Source organism: Aythya fuligula, chromosome 11 (assembly GCF_009819795.1).
Source record: "Aythya fuligula isolate bAytFul2 chromosome 11, bAytFul2.pri, whole genome shotgun sequence".
NCBI lineage: Eukaryota > Metazoa > Chordata > Aves > Anseriformes > Anatidae > Aythya > Aythya fuligula.
The window spans coordinates 1,153,619-1,179,364 of NC_045569.1; the positions used below are offsets into that span (position 1 = coordinate 1,153,619).

Here is a 25,746-nt window from a genome sequence, read left to right on the forward strand (position 1 = left end):
TTGTTAATACATTGTTCTGTTCTCATAAGCAATAGCTGTATTTCGACTTCAGAGCTGTCTACTATTCAGTGTAATATTTATTTATTTATATACTGATTTGCTAAATAGATAATGGTTACTTTCGAGTCTCAATAACATTTTTGACATGTTTGAAAATACAATATGAACTTACACTTTGGCTGTTAAAGACATAGAGATCAGCTTTCTACATTAACTCCATATGTTTCTTCCCATTCTAGCAGCAAACAAGAAAAAACAGCAGAAACATTATCATTAAACACAAAGACTACAAGCAATTTATCCTCTTCAAAGTTTTTCTTACTGTACTGATCTTTGTAGAGCTGTGACAATTTAAACAGATGAGGATCTGGGTCTCTAAAGCAACTGTGTGTCCTTGTTAAACCAAAAAAAAAAAAAAAAAGTGTGTCTGGATCTAGGACCTGCATTGACATGTTACCTTTGAATACTGACACTTGTAAAATTTGTCACAGACTGACAATCTACTTCTCAGTTAATTTATTACTGATCTCCAGTGTCTGGTTCTCTACTTTCAGAAAAATGCTAGTCTTCATTAGTCAACTATTTGACTATTTTAAGAGTAACAGAAATAAATAGTTGCTTAAAGATAACATAAGAAACTTAGCCAAAGTACAGGGAAGTAATCTCTGCCTGACATGAAAACATTACTCTTTGGCATGACACTAAGGCAGTGACTGTACAAAATATATGCAGACTGTTTCAACGTATGGCAAGAACATTCTTGTGGCATCATGAGGAAGGAAAATAATAATATGCTGTTGTGTCCACAGCCTCCTGTGTTGTCCGAGATGCTACTGGGAACATCAATGATACAGTTGTATCTGGAATGAGCTGCAATGGATCATCTGCCTGCAACTTAGGCTACGATTTTTCCAGATGCAGAAATCAGCCATGTGATTATGGGCTGATGAATAATTTTCAGGTTTTAATGGAATAATATGTATAATCATAAGCAATGCATGAATACATAAGTACAAACATGCAAAAATATTATTTACTAACAACTGACTGCAACAGAACATCCACTTTCATCTAAAAAAGAGTCTAAAACTGTAGGAATAATCAAAGCAAAACATTCCTGCATTCCTTATTACCTTCACACTGCCATCACTAGCCTTCCCAGCACTCTGCTAAGGTCTTCATCTCCCCTTTCAAGAAGTACCATGCAACACTATATACTCCAACACCTTCAAACTCAAAGCCTAGACTTAACAAAGACCTCGGGAACTCCTGTCAGATGAGCAGCTCATCTCACTGCTCTTTACACAATAATGTGATTTTTACCTCAGGGGTGCTGTGGCCACTGTTAGAGGCTTGTGCCACTGTACGAAAGCCAGAGCTCTGACTTCTTATAAAAAAAAGTATCCAAAAATAGTCAAGTGGGAAGTAATGCAATCTTTCTCCTAGGCCAGAGATACTGTCTGCCATTTTTATTCTTCAAAATAGAGCTTAGGCAAAAGATCAAAGAAAAGCAGTTCTTCTGCAGCACCACAACCATGGCTCCCAGATGTCTCTTCAGCCCCTCAGCTTCACAGCCCCAAGAGGAGCTCACCACCTACCCGCACATGCTTTTCAACTAGACATTTTGATTTTTTTTTTTTTTTTTTTTTTTTTTTTTCTTCCCAGCTGGTTCTGCTAAATGACAGGGCTGGGTAACCACCTTGAAAGGGATATACTGTTCCTGTCGCAGACTACTTTTCATTCCTTCGCAGACTGTTTTCCTTCCTTCCTCATTCCCACCTCAGTTCAGCTGCCCAGACTCAGGGGAACCCTTAAAAGCAGTGACTTCACTCAAGCCATGCACAGAGCTTCATTTCCTGCATTTATCCTTGCCAGAGTGAAGTCAGAAAGAATTATGTCTTCATCTGACAAATCTCCAGAATTAACTGCTCTCTTTCCTGGAGTACTTCCTACACACTGAAAAGCATCTGGCAACCACATCCATCCACTTCATCTTTTTCTTCCTTCTCTGGTGCTTCTGAACTTAGCAGCCCTTTTATTGTAATGGTGGTAAAGGCCAGGAAAGGCCCCTTTGGAAGGGCTGAAGGAGGCCTGATGGTGCCCAGCATCACAGTTTGTGGTGTGGCTGTTGTGCCAGCACAGTCACATATTCTGTTCCTTTTTTAGCCATATTAAACAATAATAATTAAAAACAAACAAACAAACAAACAAAAAATAACAACATAAAACAAATCTCAGACCCTCTGACCACATTTAGCACTTTGGGGCTCTTTCCTGCTGTTTCCACTTTCCCTTTTTACTACCACTGACTATTTACCCATCAAGTAGAGACTGTGACTTATAGTAGCCAGTCAGTACGGGAGGTAAGGAAATCTCACAGATTATCATTTACCTCAGCAGACAGCTGCAGGTTTTTATAAAAATTCAGCTGTGCCTCAGTTGCTTTTCACTGAAACAGGAATAACACTACTCCCCTACCTCACAGCTGGTTTGTAGTGTATTGAATTTAGGACCATGAAAAGCTGTATGTAGAGTACTTAAATGGATCTGTGATCAAAAATGTATCCAAATGCAAGTCTGATTTTTTTTTTTTTTTAAGGTGATGAGCATGGTGTCTGGCTTTGGTCCTCTCATCACAGCTGGCATCTTTTCTGCTACTCTGTCATCAGCTCTGGCATCTCTTGTCAGTGCACCCAAAGTTTTCCAGGTAAAATCAAAATATCCATTTCCTTATACTCTATTTTACTTCAAAGACGAACAATTTAGTTGAGCTCTGTGCCAAACGTGATAGGTATTTAAACAACAGTTACATAAGTAGGAGGACAAACCAAGGGAAACAGCACACAGAATGTTTTTCTACAGAAACAGACAGGTCTTGGCACCCTCACAGAGGGGGGAGCATTTAGGATGGTAATGTTCCTTTGGTCAGAGCTCAGCTTGGTAGCAGAAACAGGTGCTGGTTTTCGATAGCTTCAAGGCTATTTTCAGGACCACTTCTATCTCCTGACAGAAAGCCAGCCCATAGCTCAGTAATGCCAGGAACATGCAGCAGCCCTCATTCCTGTACTGGCAGGGTGCTCAGACAGGCTCTCTCCACACACCACCAGGGCACCAGCAATGTGTTTCCCAGCAATGTGAATGGGAACACAGGGCACGGGACAGAACGATACGTTGCACCCTTACAGCAAAGCTCTGATTTCTGCGACAGTTTCCTCCAGTTTTTTTTTTGTTTTGTTTTGTTTTTTTTTTTTTTTTTTTTTGTTTTTTTTTTTCCTCCATGTCTTTTTAAAGTACTGGATAAGTGTCAAATGACTGTGATTTTTTTTTTCTGCTATAATTTAGCAGGGTATTGGCTTATCACCTTATTTGAACGTTTACATGCCATAGCAATAGATGAACTTGAAGTACTAAGATAGATTTAATTTTTGTTTAGCAAAAACCTAGCACAAGCTGTCACTCACATATGGTGAATTTCTTCTGAAAGAGATCACTGCTCAGCAGAATTAAATTCTGATTTGTCTACCAGGCTCTTTGCAAGGACAACGTCTATAAAGGGCTCCACTTCTTTGCCAAAGGATATGGAAAAAACAATGAGCCAATCAGAGGATATGTTCTCACTTTTGTGATTGCTATGGCGTTCATATTGATTGGTTTGTATATAATTACATAACTGCAATATATGTTTTGAAAGTATATAAACTGACATTTTAATACAATGATTAGCTATGGTTAGAAAAACTTCCAGTCAGGTAAGCACACTCAAAGCTCTGGCAGCAATTTCATTACTCTTAAAGCAAAGAGAAACAAACAAGGACTCTGGTAATAGCACAGTACCACCAGAGCCTCATTGCCAAAGATACTAAGTAAGTGCAGCTCCTGTTCATTTCACTGTAAGAGGGCAGCGCTTAGAACTATATCAAATAAGGCAATATCCAACTTTGAAAATGTATTTCCAGTTCATATTGCATATGGATGTGAAATAATTTTGAGATAATTAGGAGGCCTACTCTGTCAAGCCTTTCCCACAGTCAGCTCAAAGGCACAGCCCAAATTGCCAGCACTGGTGGCAGAAAAACTTAGCTACCATATTGAGTGTGCTATCACTATTATCAGTAATTTTGGGGAGTTGGATTTTTTAAATTATTTTTTCTGAAATTTCAATTTCAAATTGTGTGACACTCTCAACAAATAGGAAGTTTAGTAAAGAGAATTCAGATCACCATTTAAAAAGCAAAACAATACATTTTGACTAAAAGCCTTTCAAGAAACACGTGTCCTCTGAATCACATATTTAAAGCTCTGAAATTCACACCAGATCCACATCATTAAGAGGCAGTCTGCAGGACTGGAGTATCAAGTATAACCTTACATGGCATATATATTATTAAAATGAGCAGACACACTAATATAAATGAGGGTATATCAAGGTGGCCTTAAATTAGTACCACAGAAAAATAGCAAAACTCCCTGAATAAAAAATTCAGACAGTATCCAGATTTAATGCAGTCAGAAGAAAGCTATCCACAACCTAGGAAACTGATGCCTGTGTGTGTGTCTTGCAGCTGAACTGAATACCATTGCTCCCATCATCTCCAATTTCTTCCTGGCTTCATACGCTTTGATTAATTTCTCCTGCTTTCATGCCTCATATGCAAAATCTCCAGGTAAGTCGGCATTCACCTGTGATTTAAGGGTGGGCTACACAGACTTCTCTCTGCAAGTTTTCAACTGTATGTCAGAGAAAGCTGCAGTACCTGTAAAACATCTAAGCTATGTGATCTGAGGTTTTACTGCTCCCATTGAATATGATGACATTTTATTTATCTGCAAGAGACAAAAATAATGGCTCTAGCCCTTACATTCCCTGCAGTTGTACAAGATGAAAAAGACTTTGGTGAATCCCACTGGAGCAGAAAAGCTCTTCCTTAGGGTGTATTTCTCCTCACTATCACTCAACATGGATGAATAAAAAGTTATGCTACCTCTGACCACATAAAGTAAGCAAGGTATAGTGGGGTATCATTATGCCTGTCTCTGCCAGAACTATGGTGAAATTTGTAGAAGGTTCATGAGCAGTAACTGTGCTAGTAGTAATACAGCCTTGGAGGGAACACACAGAACAAGAACAGGTCCCCAGAACAGCATCAGCTCTGCAGTGGCTAGTAGCAGAAATGTAGGGTAGAACATAATGAGGGCCTCTACAATGGTAACTTGGGAGTTACTCTTTACACTTGTACAGCAAGGGAAAATACAGGCTTGCAGGCATATGCATCACCACAGATGAACAGTCCTCCTCATCATCATTAATGGAGGGGTGACACCTTAAGGACTAAAGTCAATCAGCTGAGCAGCACCGTTTAGGGCACACAGGAAAGACATGTTCCTGCTGATATGAATAAATTATTCAATTCAAGAAGCAGAGAACACATTTTTGATTTCCAGCGTGAAGAAACCTGCAGTGGTAGCAAAAATGCCTACATCAGCTTCCCTCCAACAGATCTGCATGGTGCCATTTGTTCAGAGGGCAGAAAAGATGAACACTTCTGCTAATTACCTGCACAGCTGAACAAATGCAGATCTGCTTTACATGGCCTTAGAGCTGAGTAAAAATTACCCCTACATATTTCACATACGTGCATCTGATTCAACTCTGCCACTACTTAACATTTCCTGACAAAACCGTACCCTTTTTTTTTTTCCTAATTTCCTCCAGTTAATTTCTGCCAATTCACAATGATAAATTATCATAATTGCAAGGCTGCAGGATAGCACATTTCTTCACAGCAGGACCTTCCCATTCCCTCATTACAAAGATGATCCAAAATAGGGTTGCTCAACCTCTCCTCGTATCTTCAGTGTTTTTCTCCTCTCCAAAGAGTCTGCTCTGTAGAACACCTAACAGAGACCTGCAAACCATGGAGGCTCACTGCTTGCTTCATTTTAATTGCTAGCAGGGGAAGGATTCAGTACTGCAGCTGAAGAGCAGCAGGAATAATATCTTTTTAAAGTCAATTGCCAATGATTTTATTTTTATGCAGCGAGGCCAGGCAATTTACAAATTTGAAAGACACATGTACTTAGAACATTGGGACAAACTGTCCTCTCAGCAAGCATTTAGCTTCTATTAATAAGTTCTATGTGTATGCATCAGAAGGACGTAATAACCTATTACTTGGAGTTACGGGAAAGCCTATTTTCAGTTCTGAACTAGTGAACTTTATTTTGGCAAAAACACATAAAAGCCATTCAAAGCGAGGCTGGACAAAGCAGTAGGAAGCAGGTTATAGTGAAAGGTTTGCAAGCCCCAGTATTTGGTATGTATAGAAATCTAAACCAGCCAATACCCTGGAAGTACCTGTTGCCTGAGAACTTGCACATACCCCTCCCACCCCTTCTGACAGAGCCTGAAAAAAACTGCATGTGAGTCTGTATGTGCAAGACCACTGGATCGCCATTTGCTTTATATATTTTTCTGCTCTTCCAATTTCCTCAATTCTCTTTAAACAGGTTGGAGACCTGCATTCAGATATTATAACATGTGGGTATCACTCTTTGGAGCCCTGTTGTGCTGTGGCGTCATGTTTGTCATCAACTGGTGGGCAGCTCTCATCACTTATGCCATTGAACTCTTTCTATATATTTATGTGACATATAAGAAACCAGGTAAGGCCACAAGATACTTATTTTATGTATATGTTATGCAGCCTCAGCAGACTTTACTGGAATTAATTCTGCTTAGAGAAGCACCCATTCCTTCTTCTTAAACACCTTTCCTTACAGGGAATTTGAACCATCATATCCCACTTTATATAAAATAGATTAAGGCAATAGTCTTCTGAACTTTTGCCTTTTTAACAAGCACTTCAGGTTCAGGGCTTTGTATAAATGGTCCAGCACACCATTTGTTTCCCACATCATTATTAAAGAGTTAATCTGTGCTTTCACTTGAGTTTCACTCATCACGTTTTTCCATCCATACACAAAACCTTGCTTGAATTTTGCTGTGTTCTTAGCTGTCTCGTCTGGCATCCTCACTCAAAAAAGTGAAACCTGCTGCCACTATACAATAAAAACACAAGCTGCATTGTGACCTGATCTTTCTCCACTACCTTCATATAATTCCTCAGTAAATCATGAAATATAGGCACATTTTACTGCTGGAAAAGAATGCTTAGTAGCTCAGCAAATCACAGGAGCTGTCCTTAGAAATCTGTGCACTATTGCAATACAGCACCAGTATAAGACAACTTAGTCTGGTTATTCATAGCCAAGACTAAACTAACCCAGGTCCAGATTTTAGTGCTAACCATCTGAATACCTTGTTCAGTGAAACAAATAATACAAAGAAAAAAGGCAAATCTCCCAGCATAAGATGTGCTTTCATTGCAGCTAGGTTGATACAGCAGCATCTGGTCTGAGCCTGTGTTACTCTTTTCTGTGTATATTAGTTCATTGTTGTGTGTCCTCCCTATTTGTGCTCTCATACCTACTGGGATGGTCTGTGGTTCTTTCCCTGTACACCACGTAGGAGAATGCAGCTGTGAAAAGATGGGGTGTCAGAAATACATTTGAAGATTGTTACCCTTTTCCTAGTATATTACCAATGAATGTCCTTGCTGGAAAGTAGCAGCTTAAAGCCTGGTTGCATTCACTGAAGACACCAAGCAAAAATCTATCCATCTCCAACTCTCCAAGATAGTGACTTTTGTTCAGCACTTACCTACCAACAATGGAGTGGTTCAAAAAGTCTAATATTCCTCAGAAAAGAAGGCCTCTAGACATCCTTCTACTTATTTTCACTAAGCTTTAGCTCTGTACCTTGACATAACTGGACTTGATCTGCATTCATGTTGACCTCAGTATGGAAAGTTGTTTCTCATCTGCCTCCTTCCACCAAAGAACAGAGAAGACAATCTATATGCCAAAATTAGTTTGGGAGAACAATTTTTGCCCCATACAGAAGAACAGAACTAACCAGAGCTTGTGATACTCCCTGCTAATGAATTAATTTGAACTTCCTCAAATTCCACACTGAATGGATTGCTCAGGGCTGTCCATTTTATACATGGGGAAAGAGTACAAAGTTAATGAAACATAAGAAAACATTTCCCAAGCAGAAGAAATAACGTTGCTTATGCTTTTTATAAAAATAATGAGACAATTCATTTGCATGTTATTTTTGCATCACACAAACTAACTTTTCTTATGAAGCATAAAGAAGGGTAGATCTATATCTAAGCATGGTAGAATATACACTTCTTTGACTCATAGATAACATGATTTCTGACCTTTGTAATAGAACACAGAGAAAAGCCCATGGTTTAATATGCATTATTTATCTTCATTATATGCAGAAGTAAATTGGGGCTCTTCTACACAAGCTCTTTATTATATTAATGCCTTGGACAGTGCTCTGGCTTTAACTGCAGTGGAAGATCACGTGAAAAACTTCAGGTAAGATTTCCAGTGAACAGCTGAATGGCTTACTCTGAATAAGTACATTACCCAATTAAATACAATCTGTTTTTTCCTCCTAACAGGCCCCAGTGCATAGTATTAACAGGAGCTCCTATGATCAGGCCTGCTCTGCTAGACATCACACATACTTTCACAAAAAACAATGGGCTGTGTATCTGCTGTGAAGTGTATACGGTAAGGTCAACTCGCATAAATACAAAAGTTCAGCACTGATGGGTGCTGCATATCCCCATTACACATTCCACTTTCAGTTGGCACACAGTGTTCCCACTGGTGCTGATGAGCTTCTGTGCAGACCATGAAAAAGATTCACACTGAGAATTAATTTTGTCATAAGTCTTGACAAGAAAGCTATTGGCTGATGTAGTGCCTGTTGGTAAATGCCTCATTGTGATGCATTTCAGAGCTCATAGTAGATGGAAAAAAAAATGATAAAAGTTTTTATTTATCAATTTTTATTTATCATTTTTTTATCAAAAAAATGATAAAAGTTTAAAAAAAATAAAGCATTGCAAATTTTTTTTTAAATTGACACAGTAAGGTTTAAAAAAAAAAAAGAAAAAAAAAAAAGAGGGAGGCAGAGTTCTCTCAGGAATATAGCACTAGAGACAATTACCTAAGCTCTGTTTCCATCTTTGCCACTCATTTGCAGGGGGTTGGCAAGTAATTCAGATCTCTGTGCAGTGCTTTCTCCAAAATTGTAACAACGCTAATTTTGAGTATAAACATACTTTTCCAATATCTTCTAAAGAAAGAAGCAAAATATATTTCTAGCTATAAGTAGACAGGAAGTTATGTATTTTAAAAGGATGAACATTAGACTTTAATTAGGAAATGACAAAAATAGATGGGTTTGTATTATAGAAGAGAAAACGCATTTTAAATATTACAACAACCTTTTGAGAGGAAATAAAAGGTCCATGACACTAAAAGGGACTGCAGAATCTAACTAATAGAGTCAGAGTCACTGCAGACAAGATAATGTATTCTTCCACATGAGCATAAGAATAATTCCTTTGATGCTGTCACTTTGAAGAATGGAAGTATAGAGAAGCTACATGTGATTTTTTCCAAACTGAATGAATCTATAAAGAGTGAATGGCTCAAATCCTTTTCTATTGTAATTATTGGTAGCTTTCCCACTGCATTCAATAAGCACAGAATCAAACCCAAGAAGATCCTGAGATTAGGCAGATTCATAAGGTTGATTTCCAGCATGTTTTCTGATTTATTTAGGCATGTTTCTCTGATATTACCACTTTCTATGTAGAACTGAAATTTCATTTTAGTCTACAAAAAAAACAACTATGTCTATTTTGTCAGTGTAAGCATTTTTTTCCCTATTATTTCTCCAGTAACAAAAGCTAAATTTAATTTGGTTGGTAATAAAAGTGTGACACAATAAACCTTAGCAATTTGCAAAACTATGGCAACAACCGCATGATAAAATTCCTGTGTCCTGGGAGTGGGAATGTCATAATGTACTTAGAATAAGTTTGCTGCCATAGTACAAGACTGTGAGGTGTCTTACTGTCACATAAGCTTGCACGACTCCAGAGAGAGCTATGACTGGAAATCCAGGCACTGTACTGAAGATACAATACATATCATAACAAATACAGCAAGACCATTTACCCACAAATGTAATATCCAACATATTTTGCCTCAAAGGCTGACATGCTGCTAGCTATGCTAAAGTTTTGAGACTATGCCAAAGGGAACATCTTCCATTCCCTATCCCCAAATGAGGGCAAGAAACTTCCTGGGAATATGATAATGTTCACAAATGGGTAAAATAAATATAGGAATTTAATATACAGACAAACAGCTTTTAAACCATCTTTTAGGTTGTGGCTGTGTGTGGGCTTGAACAGTGATTTTCCAGTGAAAAGGGCTATTCTGCTTTTCTCCCTGTTTTCACAAATATTTTTGCAAGGTTAATCTTCATCTGTACCGAAATTCACTGCACAATTGCAAAACATGAACAGTGATACAAAGGAGGAGTAGGGGAGGACAGATAGGCTATCTGATGAAGTGGGACTGTCCCCTTGGACAACAGAAGCATCTTTGTGCAAGATATTTGTAAATGTTTTATTTTTTTTTCCTTTTCATGAATTCACAAGTTCATTAATAATGCAGCAAACTCTTCTCAAGTTACACGTTAAGAAATACTCCAGTAAGCTTACTGTCACACAAGAGTGCAGCATCGTCTCTGAAAGATTATGTGCATTTACCTCCCTCCTCCTGTACTTTCCAAAAAGTCATTCATTAACAGAACTATGTGAGGGATGATGCCTGAGTAAGCATCAATCCAGCCTGCTTTTGATCAGATCAAAATTCACATTATTATTTGAAACAATGAAAAATGTGCAGATAAAACATGACACACAAACTCTGCCAGATCATTTTCTTTTTCAATGCTGCTTTATACATGGAACTTGCTGAAAATTTTCTCCTTTTCTATCCCCTTCTCTCCTTTTTCTATCAGCCAATACCAACGAAGTGAAAGTAAATGTATTGCAGTTATTTCTACATCTCTATAAACATACAGTACATCCAATTTCCTTCCTTACAGGAAAAAAAAAAAAAAAAAAAAAGTATTTCAGCAAGGCTGGAAAGCTCTGAGACAAAGAAATTTTGAGTTTACAATCTGTATCACCCATTTAAAATTGTTTTTAAATTAAGTGATTCTTCCTGTACACTTCATTTCAGGGTGAATATCTTTCAGTTTCAGTTTTACGCTGTTCTCGATTGGGAAATTTTGAGCCTATAGTATATGTTATGGCTAAAAAAAATAAATATATCTAATTCTTCCTCTACTCAATTTTAATCAATTTCCTAGCTTATCAGGAGAAGCTACCAGATACTAACTTACTTTAAGTATGAAAGATTTAAATATGAATTTTGAAATACAACCTCCTGAGCATGAGTTTACCAAGCCTTTCTAGTTTGTTGTATAAAGTTTTATTGAGTTCTATTAGTTTCCTGTCCCTTTATAACCAAAATGGCAGCTTGCACCCTCAAAACTACTAGAAATTATAAAATAGTAAAGTGGTGACTGCAGACTGCATGGAACTCAACTCCGTAGCCAACTCAAGTTCTAAATTATCTGTTTCTAACAAACCAGTCTGGTACCACTTCCCTCCTTAGGAACAAGCAAACACACTCACTTGATTTCAAGCACTTCCAAGTTATCTGCATCTTTCTGACACATTTAATTATTACTACTTTGATGTTGCTGAACACACTCCCACAGTTTACAATTCCACTTTCTATTCTTCCTCAGAAAGCAAAAACTACCTGTACAGCCAGTAACACTCCAAAGCCAGCATCTTGAGCATCTGTCTCTGGGTTTCTTCTTCACTGCAGAAGAGCTAGATTACTGTTACAGATTTCTAAAAATCAGTATAAAAGGGAATAAACAAGGCCTCACAAACCTTAATCTCACACTTAAGAGCACAGATTTTTGAAATCAGTTAAATTCCAGATATATGCTCCCCAAACTTATCTTATCTGTCTAAATTCCCTGCTGGCAGCCTTGATGTCTCCTCTGGGCCAAATCTTTCTGGGGACTGACTGCCAAGCCTTTCTCTGCTGAGAATGTACCAGGTCTTATGACTTGGATATAGACATGGATTTTGCCTCATTAAATTACCAGATGACCGCTGGGAGGACCTGGTAACAAAGGCAGTTACATGTTTAATTGTATGGCAACATATCTTTCTCTTCTTATTAGTAGATAGTAGTTTAACAAGGTGTATTTAGATCTGCTCAGCCTTATTTATGAAATCATGTCAGGAAAGGAGTTTATTCACTCTGAGATGTTTCATCATACCTTAGATATTTTTCTAAGATGTTACAGCCCAGAGTAGTCATCCTTTCTGTCAGAATCGCTATATTTAAGTAGCATTAACAGACTCAGCCTTCTTGAGCAGAACGTGAATTATGTTAGCAGCCTAGTTCTTTTCAAAGGGTTGAATCTCTGCAGACTCTTTTGGGAAATGTATTTTTCTGACTCTCTCCATTTGCTCCCACAGCAGACTAGGTAACTCCTTCAAAATTGCTCTGTGTTGCATAATACAAGCCTTCTTAATAATATTTTATTGTATCATGCAGGGATCACGCAAACTGTGTGTTAAGGAAATGAACAGTGGCATGGCAAAAAAGCAGGCCTGGCTTACAAAGAACAAAAGAAAAGCCTTTTATGCAGCAGTGGCAGCTGACAGCTTCAGAGATGGAGTCAAAAGTCTCCTTCAAGTAAGCTTTTTGTTTACAGAACACAGAGAAGAGTGCTACATCAAAGCATCCCTTTATAGAAAGCATTTCTGTTTACTTGTTAAGAAGTCCTGTGTATGTATGGAAAATGTTATAAACAGAGAGGGCATTCTGGGGGTACATGTATTTATATTACAGGTTATTTCATAAACAGATCTAGTTCTGGGCTATGGAATTATGAGACAAGGCAGGCTGATTCTTTCCTAAATGAACAAGATACTTCCTAAAAACAAAAACAGAGGCCTTTACAGGGCATCATATGAATGTCTGTGCAGCTGACACTTGATACATTTCAAATCAATTCTATTGCTTGGTATTATGCAGCATAATAAGTTGCTAAGATTTTTATTTTTTTTTGCATTTATTGAAAACAAAGTGTAATAAACATACATTTTTTGCAGAGAAGGCCATCTAAAATAGTGGGCAATATTTTTCTATTACCCTAAGAATAAAGCAGACTTTTTCCAAAAGTCCATTTTTAAATGGCCTTAACAACAGGGGCACTTTTTATGTTTCCAATTTCTCTCTCTCACCTGTATTTAAACACAAAAGTACTGAGACAAAATGCAGAAAAAATTTGTTCTATCAAAACTTGACATGGTTACTTCACCTTTGGTTTAAGCATTGTCTCAGAAGGAGATCCTTCTAATATTTTTGAGAACAATCATAGTCTAAAGATCTCTTCATTACTACCTAAACCACAAATAATTCCCAGCACACCAGAATAACCATATAATCACTGTAATAACCTAAGAACAAATGTATTGGTTTGCCAAGCACTTATTCATTTGAATATAAACAGTGCAAATCTAACAGTGTTACCCCAAAGCCAACCAAAAAAAACCAAAACACACACGCACACAGACAACCAATAACAACAAAGAAAGAAACAACAACAAAAAAACATACCAAGATTTCAACAGTTTTTTGTTGAGGTAAAAGGTTCCCAATACTCCGAGTATTCAGATTTCTATAAGAATTAAGTTAGCTTAAACTAGAACTGATAGCCCTTACTTTTCCATGTTTTAACATCCAGTTCCAGTTTTGGAGGCAAAGCAATATATTGACAATCCATTTGTTCTTCCTGTTTATAAACTGTAATTTTATCTACAGAGCATGCTTAGCTGCTTCTGGATAAATAACCTTTAGGAATGAATACAGAAGAAACAGAATAGAACAGCAACAGTTTCTAAGCTCAAGGCAAAAAAAAAATATATTCTTAAGAGGATATGCCTTCTCTACATATCTGAGGTGTTTAAAAAGACTTCAGACCCAGTTAATCTATTGGGTATTCCAAATCTGATAAAAGCTTTGTGTTATTGTCTTAGAATGAGCATACAAACAGTGCTTGAACTCTCTTTTGATTACAAGTTTTTGAACCATTTTAATGAGAGCATGTCAGAAGAGATATAAATGAATACTTTAGCAAATTTAGAAAAATTACATTTCTGTCATCTAAAAATCATTTATAGTTGGAGTGATTTAGAGCTAATCTTTTTGCATGGGTAGGAGCATGAAGGACATTCATGAAATGCAATCTAGTCATACGCGTGTCCAGAACATTATTACTTCATTTATCTTTCACCATTACTTCTCATTTACAGTAAGAGCATGTGTGTGTGTATTCTCAAGCAGTGTTTTAATATTGATAGGCGTCAGGCTTGGGTAGAATGAAACCAAATACCTTGGTGATTGGATTTAAGAAGGACTGGAGAAATGCTGCTGCCTCGCAAGTTGAAAACTATGTGGGTGTTATACAGTAAGTCACAGTTCAGCATCACCTTTTTCACTCCCTCTAGTCTAGATTAATATGGCATTTCCATACAACAGTTGGACCAGATGATCTTGGAGGTCTTTTACAACCTTAATGATTCTATACAGAACTTAACATGCAGAAAAATGTAAGAATAAACCTAGAGATCTGGGTTCACATATGCTATCTCTGTAACACTCCATGGCTTCACTCACCTTGCAAGATCTGCTTAGAAAACGTCTGGCACAGTTGGAGATTATGTGGCTTGACAATGCTACATAAAGAAGCTGCACTGTTGTCAGCAGTGCTTTTGCAGAACTATATGTTCTTTTTTTTTTTTTTTTTTTTTTTTTTTGTAGGCAGGAGCTCAGAGAAAAACAACCCTAATGTACACACTTAGGGAATAAGAGAACATCATGGAATTCTTCTTTTAAGCCTAGGAGACAGAGGAAAAGCCTTGCTTCAAATCTCTTGTGTGCCTAAGGCTCAGCAGCTCTGTGGATTGGGATTTAGCCAGAAACAGTCATTTAGAAACAGGCTTCTCAGATTCTTGCTCAAAACTCACCTGCAAACCCACAGCAAGTCAAAGAAATACAAAACCCACCCCAGCTTTGTTATTTCCTCAGAGAAGGAACAAAAAAATAGCTCATGGCAACCTAGCTCCTAAAAAGTGTTGTGTGAAGTTCTGTGTGCAGTTCTGGGCACCACAGTACAAAAAGTACACGAAACCGTTGGAGAGTGTCCAGAGGAGGGCGACGAAGATAGTGAAGGGCCTAGAGGGGAAGACATACGAGGAGCAGCTGAGGTCACTGGGCCTGTTCAGCCTGGAGAAGAGGAGGCTGAGGGGAGACCTCATTGCAGTCTACAACTTCCTCGCAAGGGGGAGGGGAGGGACAGGTGACCTATTCTCCTTAATCACCAGTGATAGGACCTGCGGGAACGGTGTCAAGCTGAGGCAGGGGAAGTTTAGGCTGGACATCAGGAAGAGGTTATTCACCAAGAGGGTGGTTGCACACTGGAACAGGCTCCCCAGTGAAGTAGCCACTGCACCAAGCCTGTCTGAATTTAAGAAGCGATGGGACTGTGCACTTAGTTACATGGTCTAAACTTCTGGGTAGACCTGTGCGGTGACAGGAGTTGGGCTTGATGATCCTTATGGGTCCCTTCCAACTCGGTATATTCTAGGATTCTGTGAAACACCTGTTATATTAGGAATAGCCTATCTGTTCCCATACCCTTTTTTCCCCCTCCCCTCAAACGAAGGAAAAAAATTAGAACTGTACTTGATTCTTGTGCAATACCTTCTGCAATTTTACCCAGAATAGCCCAGCACATGGCAGTAATACCTCCACTGAGCACTAACACTTTTACGCATCAGCTCAAGGCAGCTTTCCTCAATGACATGCACGATATGAAATGATATATGTTCTTTTTTTATTTTATTTTTCAGTGATGCCTTTGATTTTGAGCTTGGCATGATTATCGTCAGAATTAGCCAAGGATTTGATATAACTCAGGTCCTCCAGGTTCAAGGTATGTGGTGACTCAGTAGTCAAATTATACTTCACATCTATGGTAGTTACATGCTCAGCACAGGGAAGATTCAGACCAATACTCTTAGCATCACCATCTGGTTTTGGAAATAGTTCCTACACCTGTAATTTCTACAGTTCCTCATTGCTTCTGCAGTTTCAATACTTCCCAAAATCCTTGCTGAAGCAGATGTCCACTGGTAGTTACAGGAGGCCAACCCTCACATGCTAATGAATTCTGCACAACAGGGAACTGAACTCCCAAAGCACTCGTAGCACAGGCACAGGCTAAAGCTGTAAAATCATGCATGGAGCAACCAGTTGCTCCAGCACGGTTCCTTCCAGCTCTCAGCACATCTTCCTCGCTCTGCCTACCTGAGATCTCTGGGGCTGATGGTAATCAGGAAGCTGTGCTTTCAGTATCACCTCTGTAGGACGCTGTGGCCCAGAAAGCCGCAAAAATCTCAAAACTGCACGAAATATCAATTCTCCTTTTCACCTTTTTGTTCATTCTTCCTTAGATTAGCAGCAGCAGTTGCAAAAGGACTTTCAAGAGCTATGTTTAACGGTGGCCTTTGTTTTCCCTTTCCTCTTTAGGGCACCAGAGTTCTACTGGTTCCTCATGTAACTTGGGGAGGGAATGGCTCCATGTAAACACCCTATTAGAACAATTCTCCAGGTTTTCAATACGATAACTTTTCCATTTCCTGTAAGCTTGTTCACTTGAGCAGACAGATCCAACCTAAACCCGGAAATTACTCCCAGTGTCCCATGTAGACCTCACCAGAGAAAGCTTTTGTGATACAAATTAGATAAAATCTGTAGACAAGGAAGGTATATGTACACAGGAAAAGAAGAATGGTGGTGACTCTTTGCTGCCGCCTGCTGTAAATCTGCCTCCAGCTTCTCCCCACAGCATTTTAGAGACCCGCTGACAGACTGTGCTCAGGACTGAAAGAACACCCAGAAAGAACATAAGTACCTTAACTCAGCTAATTAAAACAAAAAAAATATTTCTCCACTAAAGAGGATGGATTCTAGGGATGAGGCAGCCTCCAAAAGCAAATCACCTACGAATTAAAAGGCACCAGAGACACCTTTAAAAACAAACAAACAAACAAAAAAAAACAGTAGACAAATATTCACCCAGGAGAATCTCTGGTAGTCTGATGTGCATGGAGAGCTACAGTGCAACATGACAAGAACTTAAAATACTAAAAATAGATTTATGCTTCCCCAGACCTGTAGATACCTCCAGTAGAACTGCCCGCCTCTGCATACTGAGAGTCAGAAAATGACTGCTCAGAAGATAGAGGCATTAGAACACCAGTGAAATTTCAGCAACTACCAACTTTGCATTCTTACAAACCAAGTTTTAAGACACTAGGAATGAGAAAGAATTAGAAACAGTAGAGCAAATAAAATAAAACCCCTCTCATATGCAGAAATGTTTTGAAGCAGATGCAGTCTCCAAAATGGAGGAAAAAAAAAAAAAAAAAAAAAAAAGGTTGTATTCTGTTCTATTTGCTATGGAAGTCTGTTTAAGAGAGAAACTGAAATTCTACTTCTGAATAACCATTAAGTTGGTGGTTATCATCACCTCTAATAACCAGAAGCACAAGGTTGTCATGGATTCTAAAGTAAAAGAAATGGCATTCATTTACACTGGCAATTGAGAGTGCCAAAAGTGCTTATGATATCCAGCTGGTGAGGTTTTGTTTGTTTTAAAAAAACTTTATTAAATAAATTTACCTCACTCTACATAAATAGAAGTCTTTCTTTTGAAAAAAAGCTTTCAGCAGGTAAATGCCTGTATCACCATAAAATTAGTGCCTCATCATAATATATACCACAATAACATATTGTACTTTTTCCTCAATATTGCTAAGGTGGAATTGTTCTTTTTTATTATTGAATTTACAAAATTGTTTAGCTAAATCTGAATTTTTCTGCTAAATTGAAAAACAAAAACAAAAAACAAACATCAGACATACTTCAGCTTAGAAACTGATCACATATTCAGTAACCTTTCATATTTCTGAGAATCTCAAGTCCAAATTGATGTAGTCTTGCTCTCAGAGCAGAGGCCCAAGAGCTTGAACTCTTTACACCAGCTTTCTTACTTTAAGAAAACAGCTTTCCTGATCTGTTTTTGAATTCTTAAGAATGAAAACAACCCACAAACATAACTAAATGTATAGTATCTTATGTAACCATAAAATACAGTAATACTGAATTTGATCTTGAAAAGGAAGTCTGAGAATGGTTAACTAGCACTTTAATATTCACTGCTGTGATAAGCATGGGCACCCTAAATTAGGGCTTCTAGAGGTGAATTCAGCCTCCTCCTCCCTATTGGTTTTCGAGGAGAAAGTATTTAAAGACTTTTTCTCCCAGCAGCTTTACATTGTGTACTAAGAACCACAACAGCAATTACAACATCGCTGTTACTTCAATAAGTGTTTTTATTTGAAATAGAAAATGATGTGTTACCAGTTCGCCTACTTTTTCTCAAATACAGAGGAATTAGAGAAGCTGGAGCAGGAGAGGTTGGCACTGGAAGCTACCATTAAAGAAAATGACTTTGAAGAAGAAAAAAGTGGGATCTGTGGATTCTTCGGAAAAGCCAGAAAGCTCAGTATCTCAAAGCATGAAACAAAAAAGGGTAAGTTCTGAAATGAGAACTTCTTCCTGACCCTTCAGTTCATTACACTCTCACCAATATGCAAGCTGGACTTTGGCTGTAAGGCCAAAGCTCCTGAGCCACACAGAGTCTCTTGGAACAAGGCCTGCCCCGCGCAAACAGGCCTTGGTGGCCATAGAAAAATAGCATCAATGTTTGAGGAACACAGAAAAAGTCTTATTTTTAAAGGACATTTTCAGTTTTTAAACAGAGGTGTTTTCTTCCTCCTCTAAAGTAATTACGAGCAATATTCAGGGAAGAAGCAATCTTGCTTTATTCAACATTCACATAGGCACATACACGCAAGCACCCAGTATCCAGATGGAAAATAGGTAAAAACAGTACCACTGCTCTATATTCTAAACATCATTTTGTAAAAAGGCACAAATGAAGGTGGTACAAGTATTGAAAGTACATATACATGTACAGCATGCAGTGAAATAACTAATTAACACATAACTTAAATGTAGAGGTGTTAAAATCAAAATTACATTTCAGATACAGTAAAATGACACAGAACTAGAGAAAAAAAATTAAAGGTCTGATATTGCAATTGCCAGGCTGTGATGATAATGACCCACCTGAAGCCACGCTTGTATGCGGACAACTATTTTCAGAATTTTCACCTGCAGAGCTTATTACATCTGTCTGTGCATGCAACTCCCACAGGTATCACGAAGACCTACAGACAGAAAACACAAAATGAAATTATTCTTTACTTGCAGGCTTTAGTAAAACATATATATAAAAAATAAATTAAAAAAAAAAATGCACCTCCCTGCTTCAAATACCCTTTTCAATTTTATTCAGAAAAGAATAAAAAATACGTTTATATACTTTGGGTCTCAATATAATATAGATTATGTTAATAAGCATTCCTATGTCTCCATTTTGCTTATTCTTTCATACTCCCCAGAGCTGTTGCATCTTCCTGCATAGATGCTAGAAATGTAAAGGAAAGCCAATAGCTGCTTGGGAACAGTTGCATCCAGACTCTAGAAATACAGGAAAATAGAACAAAGCATTTTCAGAACCTGACAGATCAGAGTAAAAGCTCTAAAGAAGCCTGTCTGCTCCATTTATAATACTGCTCTGACACTGTCTTTTTTAAATCATTGAAGCAGTAATAAAGCCACAGGCTTCAAAAGATGGAATGAGAGATACTGTTAGTGCATAGACAAGACTGTACCTTTTAAAAGCAGTCAAGCAAACAGCAAGAAGCAAAGTTTATTTTCAATTAACAACGACCCTCTCAAGCATAGGGAAGTTGCCATATATGCTTATGTTTTCTGCCTTCCAGTCTTAGCCTCACTTGTGTTCTTGCTGTGCCCAGTTAGCTCTTTGTCCTTCTTTACTGTTCATTTTATGATGATCTGTATTTTACAACAGCAAGATGAGCCTGTAAACAATGCAAACACAAGATAATAACCATTTATTTCTAAAATCTATCAAATATTTCCTAATTGCTTTTGAAGATCCTGGTGAAGTCTAGGGTAGTTAACAAGATCCAGAGAACAAAACCAGATAATCCTTTTGAAGATGTTACAGTCTAGTGAACACAGTATTTATTACACAAGCTTTGTTTCCTCTGTGTACTGGTCAACTAAGGGTCCATAGCATGTATGCTCTACATTTTTGTAGATTTATATAATTTAGAGCAGAAACAAGTCAACCTCTGTACCTTCGTGTCCTTACTGAAAAGTATATCAAAAATAACGAACTTCAAACAAATATTTACATGTTTGCTAAATTTTTAACAAGACAGTCTAATGAAAGAAAGCAAATCCATGTGACAGCAAACAGGTATTTCTCTAGTTCCTCATCTTGATTCAGGCAACAAAATACCATCACCTGTTTCGGGGGGATATGTTCTTGTTGCTTATAAGGATATCAGCCAGTTTTGCTTATATAAATAAGTTTAAACAAATATAGAAGTGTTCACAAATTTAAGATACCAGTTTAATGCCTTTAACATCTGATGGTTTCATATAAACATGCTAGGTTATGGAAATAATCCATTGTTTCTGAATGTTATATGGATAAATTCCAACATATCATTTGTTCCTAAGTAAAGGGCAAACTTATAGTAAGGATAGGCACAATTTCACTAATCTTTTTAATCCTTTATTTTGTACAAAGGAATTGAAATAGAACTACAGTGACCGGGGGGGGGATCCTGAAGCTTTTTCTCCATTTGGCTCCCTACAGCTACACGTTGCTTAACTTGTCAGAAATCTTTCCACATTTTCTTTCTCATTTCAGAGAGCACCATTAACACAATACAGTCAATGCATATGGGTGAATTCAATCAGAAGCTGCTAGAAGCCAGCACTCAATTTAAAAAGAAGCAAGGAAAAGGTACAATTGACATTTGGTGGCTGTTCGATGATGGAGGTAAGGAATTCAAGTGAGAACCGCAGGGAGAGATTTCTGTGTTACCAAACAAAAACATACTCGGGAACTTGTACAAAACTGTTTTACGATTACATAGATAAGTTCATTTTAAAATAGTTTAAACAGACAGAAAAGTATGTCCAATATTGCCTATATTAAGCATGGCAGTTCTCCCACACAATGCACTAATTTGATTTTCCTGCAATTTTATATGTTCTTCCAGGTCTAACAATCCTAATTCCTTACATTCTAACTATCAGGAAGAAGTGGAAAAATTGCAAATTAAGGATCTTCACTGGAGGAAAAGCCAATAGAATTGAAGAAGAAAAACTAGTGTAAATATATCTATTTTGCCTCACTGCTTAAGGATTTTGATAAATATAATATATATGCAGCAGAAAGCTGGGAATTAGCCAGCAAAACTTTTTGTTTAAAAAACTGTCAGCAGTACCAAAACAAGTACTTTCTATAAAGGTGTTGAGCTTATGGCATAGCACTCAGGGCTTGGTGTAAATGGTGATGGTGTGAGGAAACTCACATCCAGATATTTTTCCCATTAACAGTTCATATTGCCTTCTCTGAGAAGGACACTGCACTTTGTAATGAGAATATCATTAGTTTTATGGGATTTACATAAGATCGTCTAGTTAATGCTATGTGAAATTACACATGAAGCTCCTCATATGCAAATACCATAGGCAGCCCATTTGAATGTGATTAGCCATAGCAAAAGTTAAGGAAGGTAAAGACCGTATTAATCAACTTTAAGACCAACTTAATTTGACTTAGCTCTTTTTAAAAGTCTAGATTTCATAATCATTTGCTTTCAAGCAAATGAAAGAAACTAATACACTCCTATTACCAGCCTCACTGTATACAGGACCTTTCCTTCCGAGGCACTTTACACACTAGAAGTACTGCCATTTCATCAGCAGGTGAAGCAGGCAATTTGGGCTGGAAATTTGCAACAGATGCTACTTCTTAAAAAGCAGTAGCACTATGTAGTGAGCTAGTAACACATCCATTCAAAACTCCATCAGAAAGCAGTCAGGATAGATGCAAGAACAGGAGTTAGAAGCCTGCCAGCACCACTAGGATTACGACGCCATGCCTTACAAAGACAGCTGCCACAGGGACACTGCTAAGATTTTCCCTTCACATAAAGGAAACTTTATGAAGGAGGCTCTCTCCTCACCGCTGGGGTACTGTCAGCAGTAAGAACTGCCCTGAAGTCGACACACTTAGGTAGAACAGGTGCACAAGTGTTTGTGTAAACTGCTCATACCACTGGCTAAAAGCAGCCTTTCAGCTGATTGGGGCCTGTGAGGGAGAGCTCTGCCCCCTGTCAGGAGCCTGCTGGAGCTCAGCTGTTTGGGAGCACAGCGGGTGCCTGGTCCAGGCCTTGCACACAAGGCACCAAGCTCCACCAAGAGTGGAAATAGGTTTTGACATCAAACAGGATTTGTGGAAATATGACAGACATACATAGAGGTAGCTCAACACCTGTGCACACCACTGGTGCTACAAAAGCCAGAGTGAACATGGCGGTCAGTATAACTGACGACTTGGTTTCAAGAAAAGAATGCGTGTATACATTCCTACATAAACATCAGCTGTCCTCAGCAGCATAATCCACCCATCACACTCAGAAACCTCAGACAGATGCACCAGAGGCAGGCTGGCTCTGTTCTCTAGGAAGATCTAACACAATGATGTCCAAGTACAGTTTCATACATTGTACTTCTCAGTTCAGAAAGAAAACTAATCTGGACTTTTTCTAATGTGTAATTCCCCAAATATTAAAACCTTCCCACAGAAGTTGAGACTTGGTTATTTTTGGTGTTCAAAAGATTTGTTTAAGCAGTATGTTCTTCTTACATAGGAAAATCACAAGTATATTCTGAGGTCATAGGCAAGTATGGTTTTCTATCATGGTTTACTCCTAGGAACTTTTTCAAATTCCAAAGCTTGCATACCAGAAAAGGGGGGGAGGAGGTGGGGTGGGGTGGGGGTGGGGGAATAAAATAAAATAAAAGATTAAATTCCCAACCGTACTTCAACCAAAGACAAAACTGACTTAACTTCTTAACTGTCCCTCTGTAATCTCAGCACAAACACACAGAGCTGTAAACTATTCCTCCTACCAACTAGTGCAGAAGAGCACTGTATTTCCTTTTATGAAAATATTTAAAGAAAACATATGAGTAGATCAATATAAATGCATACATTACGTATTGCACATCAACCTTCTGGACCAAATTTTCACCAATACATGTAAAACCCATGTTGTATGTATTCCATGCATTTTTCCAAAACAAACAACCTTCCCCTCTGTCCACTACTTGTTTCCATTTTTTATTTATTTTTTTATTTTCATAGATCACCAGTTAAATGAATTATACTGCAGCAATCACATCAATCCAGTTCTGTAATTGGAAACTGAAATATTAAAGCATTTAAAGTACTTTGCCATATAGTTAAAGACAACGAGACAAATGCATTTGATATCTTAACTCATTATGAGTGCTCTTTGATGCAAAGCACTCAGAAATATAGTGATAAAATGTTCTCTTTTGTTTTCAGGATGGCTTCACTTCTAAGCAAATTCAGAATAAAATTCGCTGACATTAATATCATTTGTGATATCAATATGAAACCCAACAAAGAGAGGTAAGAAACATTACCAAAATCCATTACTTAGCAGCAGGCCTTTATCATGAGCTTGTTTCTTTTATGCTGAGCATTTAACAAAAAAGCTCCACAAAGAATAAATGTCGCTTTATTGCAATCATTTCCTAAGAACCTACAGGAGGAAAAAGAAGAACCTTTTAACAATCACAATCCAAAATGTCAAAACCATAGGCAGCCTTTTTCTTTATGTTGCAATTATAAGATAATTTTAATAAAGCCTAACCAGACACCGTACTTAAGAACTTAAGAGACACTAAATTTAACAAGCATTTGATAATGTATTTCCATATCTATTAGTTTGCAATATACTTCACCGTATCCTTCAGTCAGCCACAGTTCTCTTGTACACCTCTCTGCCAACTCACTCTACTGGGTTTTATCATGCATTTATGAACTTAGTATCTTTCTGGCCAAGCATAAGCATACTTCTTTGCCCACAGGTACAATACTATAACACACCTCCATCACTCAAGTATAATAAATACATGTATAATGTACTGAAATGCATATTTAAAAAAATTAACTTATCTACAGACTTCATTTTCTCAGACAAGGGTTAGGAAGTTGGTAAGACGGCACTCAGGAAGCTCCACCTCCAACTATTAGGTCCAGTTGTTTTCAGTTCCATGCCACTATTAAACTTTTTGTGCTCCACAGCCAGTTAAAACATAAAAATCTGACCTTAACATTTTCCTCCTGTTTAGGCTTGCATTGACACTTTATATAGTGGTATCTTCCATATACATGTTACAGGAGGTACTTAGTTCAGAACCTGTTGTAGACAAGTCCAGATGGAGGGTGAACACATCTCTCTTTCGCTAAGGGGAACTCCGCTTACTCATGTTAGCTATGGATTTCCTTTTCCACGTATTGGAGGTCAACCAAAATCTTCAAGAGTCCCTGCCTTATGAAACATCTCTCTATTGAAACACCCTATTTCTTCTGCTATATGTAGACAGAAGTATATAGTACCTTCCTCAGGGAACAGCTGAATCCTAGTTCAATTCACAATATTGCTCTTGGTATTAGGGATTGAAGCATTCTCACTTTGCTATGTTCCCTTCTATCCCACCCCTTACTCAATAGCCCACAGAGACTTCATAGTCAAAGGGCTCATCTTCACCATGCAGAGCCTTTCCACTGAGTTGAGATGAACCTCAGGTTAGTCTGTTAATCCTTCTAGGCCCCATTTCTCCCTACACACATAACTGCAAAAACAGTACTAGATTCACCAGTGTTTCTACAACACACTGGAATTTTTTACTTGGGGGGTACAATTGAAGAACATAAAAATATTATTACTAGATACCTACAAATTGCTGAAGTCACTTACTAGTACCCTCTTGATCCCTCAAGTTAATATGGTTTTAATTATATAAAGAACTGTGCAGAATATTTTTCCCCAGTACTAAGCAGTGATTTTACAGAAATAAAAACTATCAATAGGAATTTGAATCTGGTGTTAACATAAAATTCAAATACATTTGCTGCAACAGCACTATCTGAACAGAGTAAGTGAATACAGTGCAGGATGCTTTCTAGATCACAGCATCTCTCCCCCAGCTGATATCCCAATTATTTCACTAATAATGAAAAGGATTATCACTTTTTTACATACTGAAACAGACACTAAGGATGTTGACGAGCTCGCTGGGAACTCAGCCATGGCAACATTAAACGCTGCATTGCCTTTAAGCCAGCTCTTGACCTCCTGGCCATATTGAAAAGTCCAACCTGTGCCCAGGCTCCCATTTCACTTATTTCTAGGCCTGTCTGCATAAAGGGGAAAACACACTCGCATTAACACAAATAGAAACGCACTTGCATTAACATAAAGTACACTCCTTGAGATCTCTGTGGGACGATAGAACTACCCAATAAAGGGACAAGCAGGGAAGCATGGCAGGGTAAGCTTCTCCAGATGATGACAGTCACAAGCT

General features: G+C 37.9%; 1 protein-coding gene across 2 annotated transcripts in view; it reads left to right on the top strand.

The window, feature by feature from the left end:
* SLC12A1 (solute carrier family 12 member 1) overlaps nucleotides 1–25,746 on the top strand; it is a 51,400-nt gene that overhangs the window by 20,471 nt on the left and 5,183 nt on the right. For both annotated transcript variants that reach the window (XM_032194825.1, XM_032194826.1), the window contains exons 10-23: nucleotides 810–961; nucleotides 2,600–2,707; nucleotides 3,527–3,650; nucleotides 4,563–4,664; nucleotides 6,508–6,663; nucleotides 8,355–8,454; nucleotides 8,541–8,652; nucleotides 12,595–12,735; nucleotides 14,406–14,512; nucleotides 15,957–16,039; nucleotides 18,560–18,703; nucleotides 20,984–21,115; nucleotides 21,339–21,450; nucleotides 23,699–23,785. In XM_032194825.1, coding sequence (XP_032050716.1) covers nucleotides 810–961; nucleotides 2,600–2,707; nucleotides 3,527–3,650; nucleotides 4,563–4,664; nucleotides 6,508–6,663; nucleotides 8,355–8,454; nucleotides 8,541–8,652; nucleotides 12,595–12,735; nucleotides 14,406–14,512; nucleotides 15,957–16,039; nucleotides 18,560–18,703; nucleotides 20,984–21,115; nucleotides 21,339–21,450; nucleotides 23,699–23,785 — 1,660 coding nt within the window. The remainder of the gene's footprint in view (nucleotides 1–809; nucleotides 962–2,599; nucleotides 2,708–3,526; nucleotides 3,651–4,562; nucleotides 4,665–6,507; nucleotides 6,664–8,354; nucleotides 8,455–8,540; nucleotides 8,653–12,594; nucleotides 12,736–14,405; nucleotides 14,513–15,956; nucleotides 16,040–18,559; nucleotides 18,704–20,983; nucleotides 21,116–21,338; nucleotides 21,451–23,698; nucleotides 23,786–25,746) is intronic.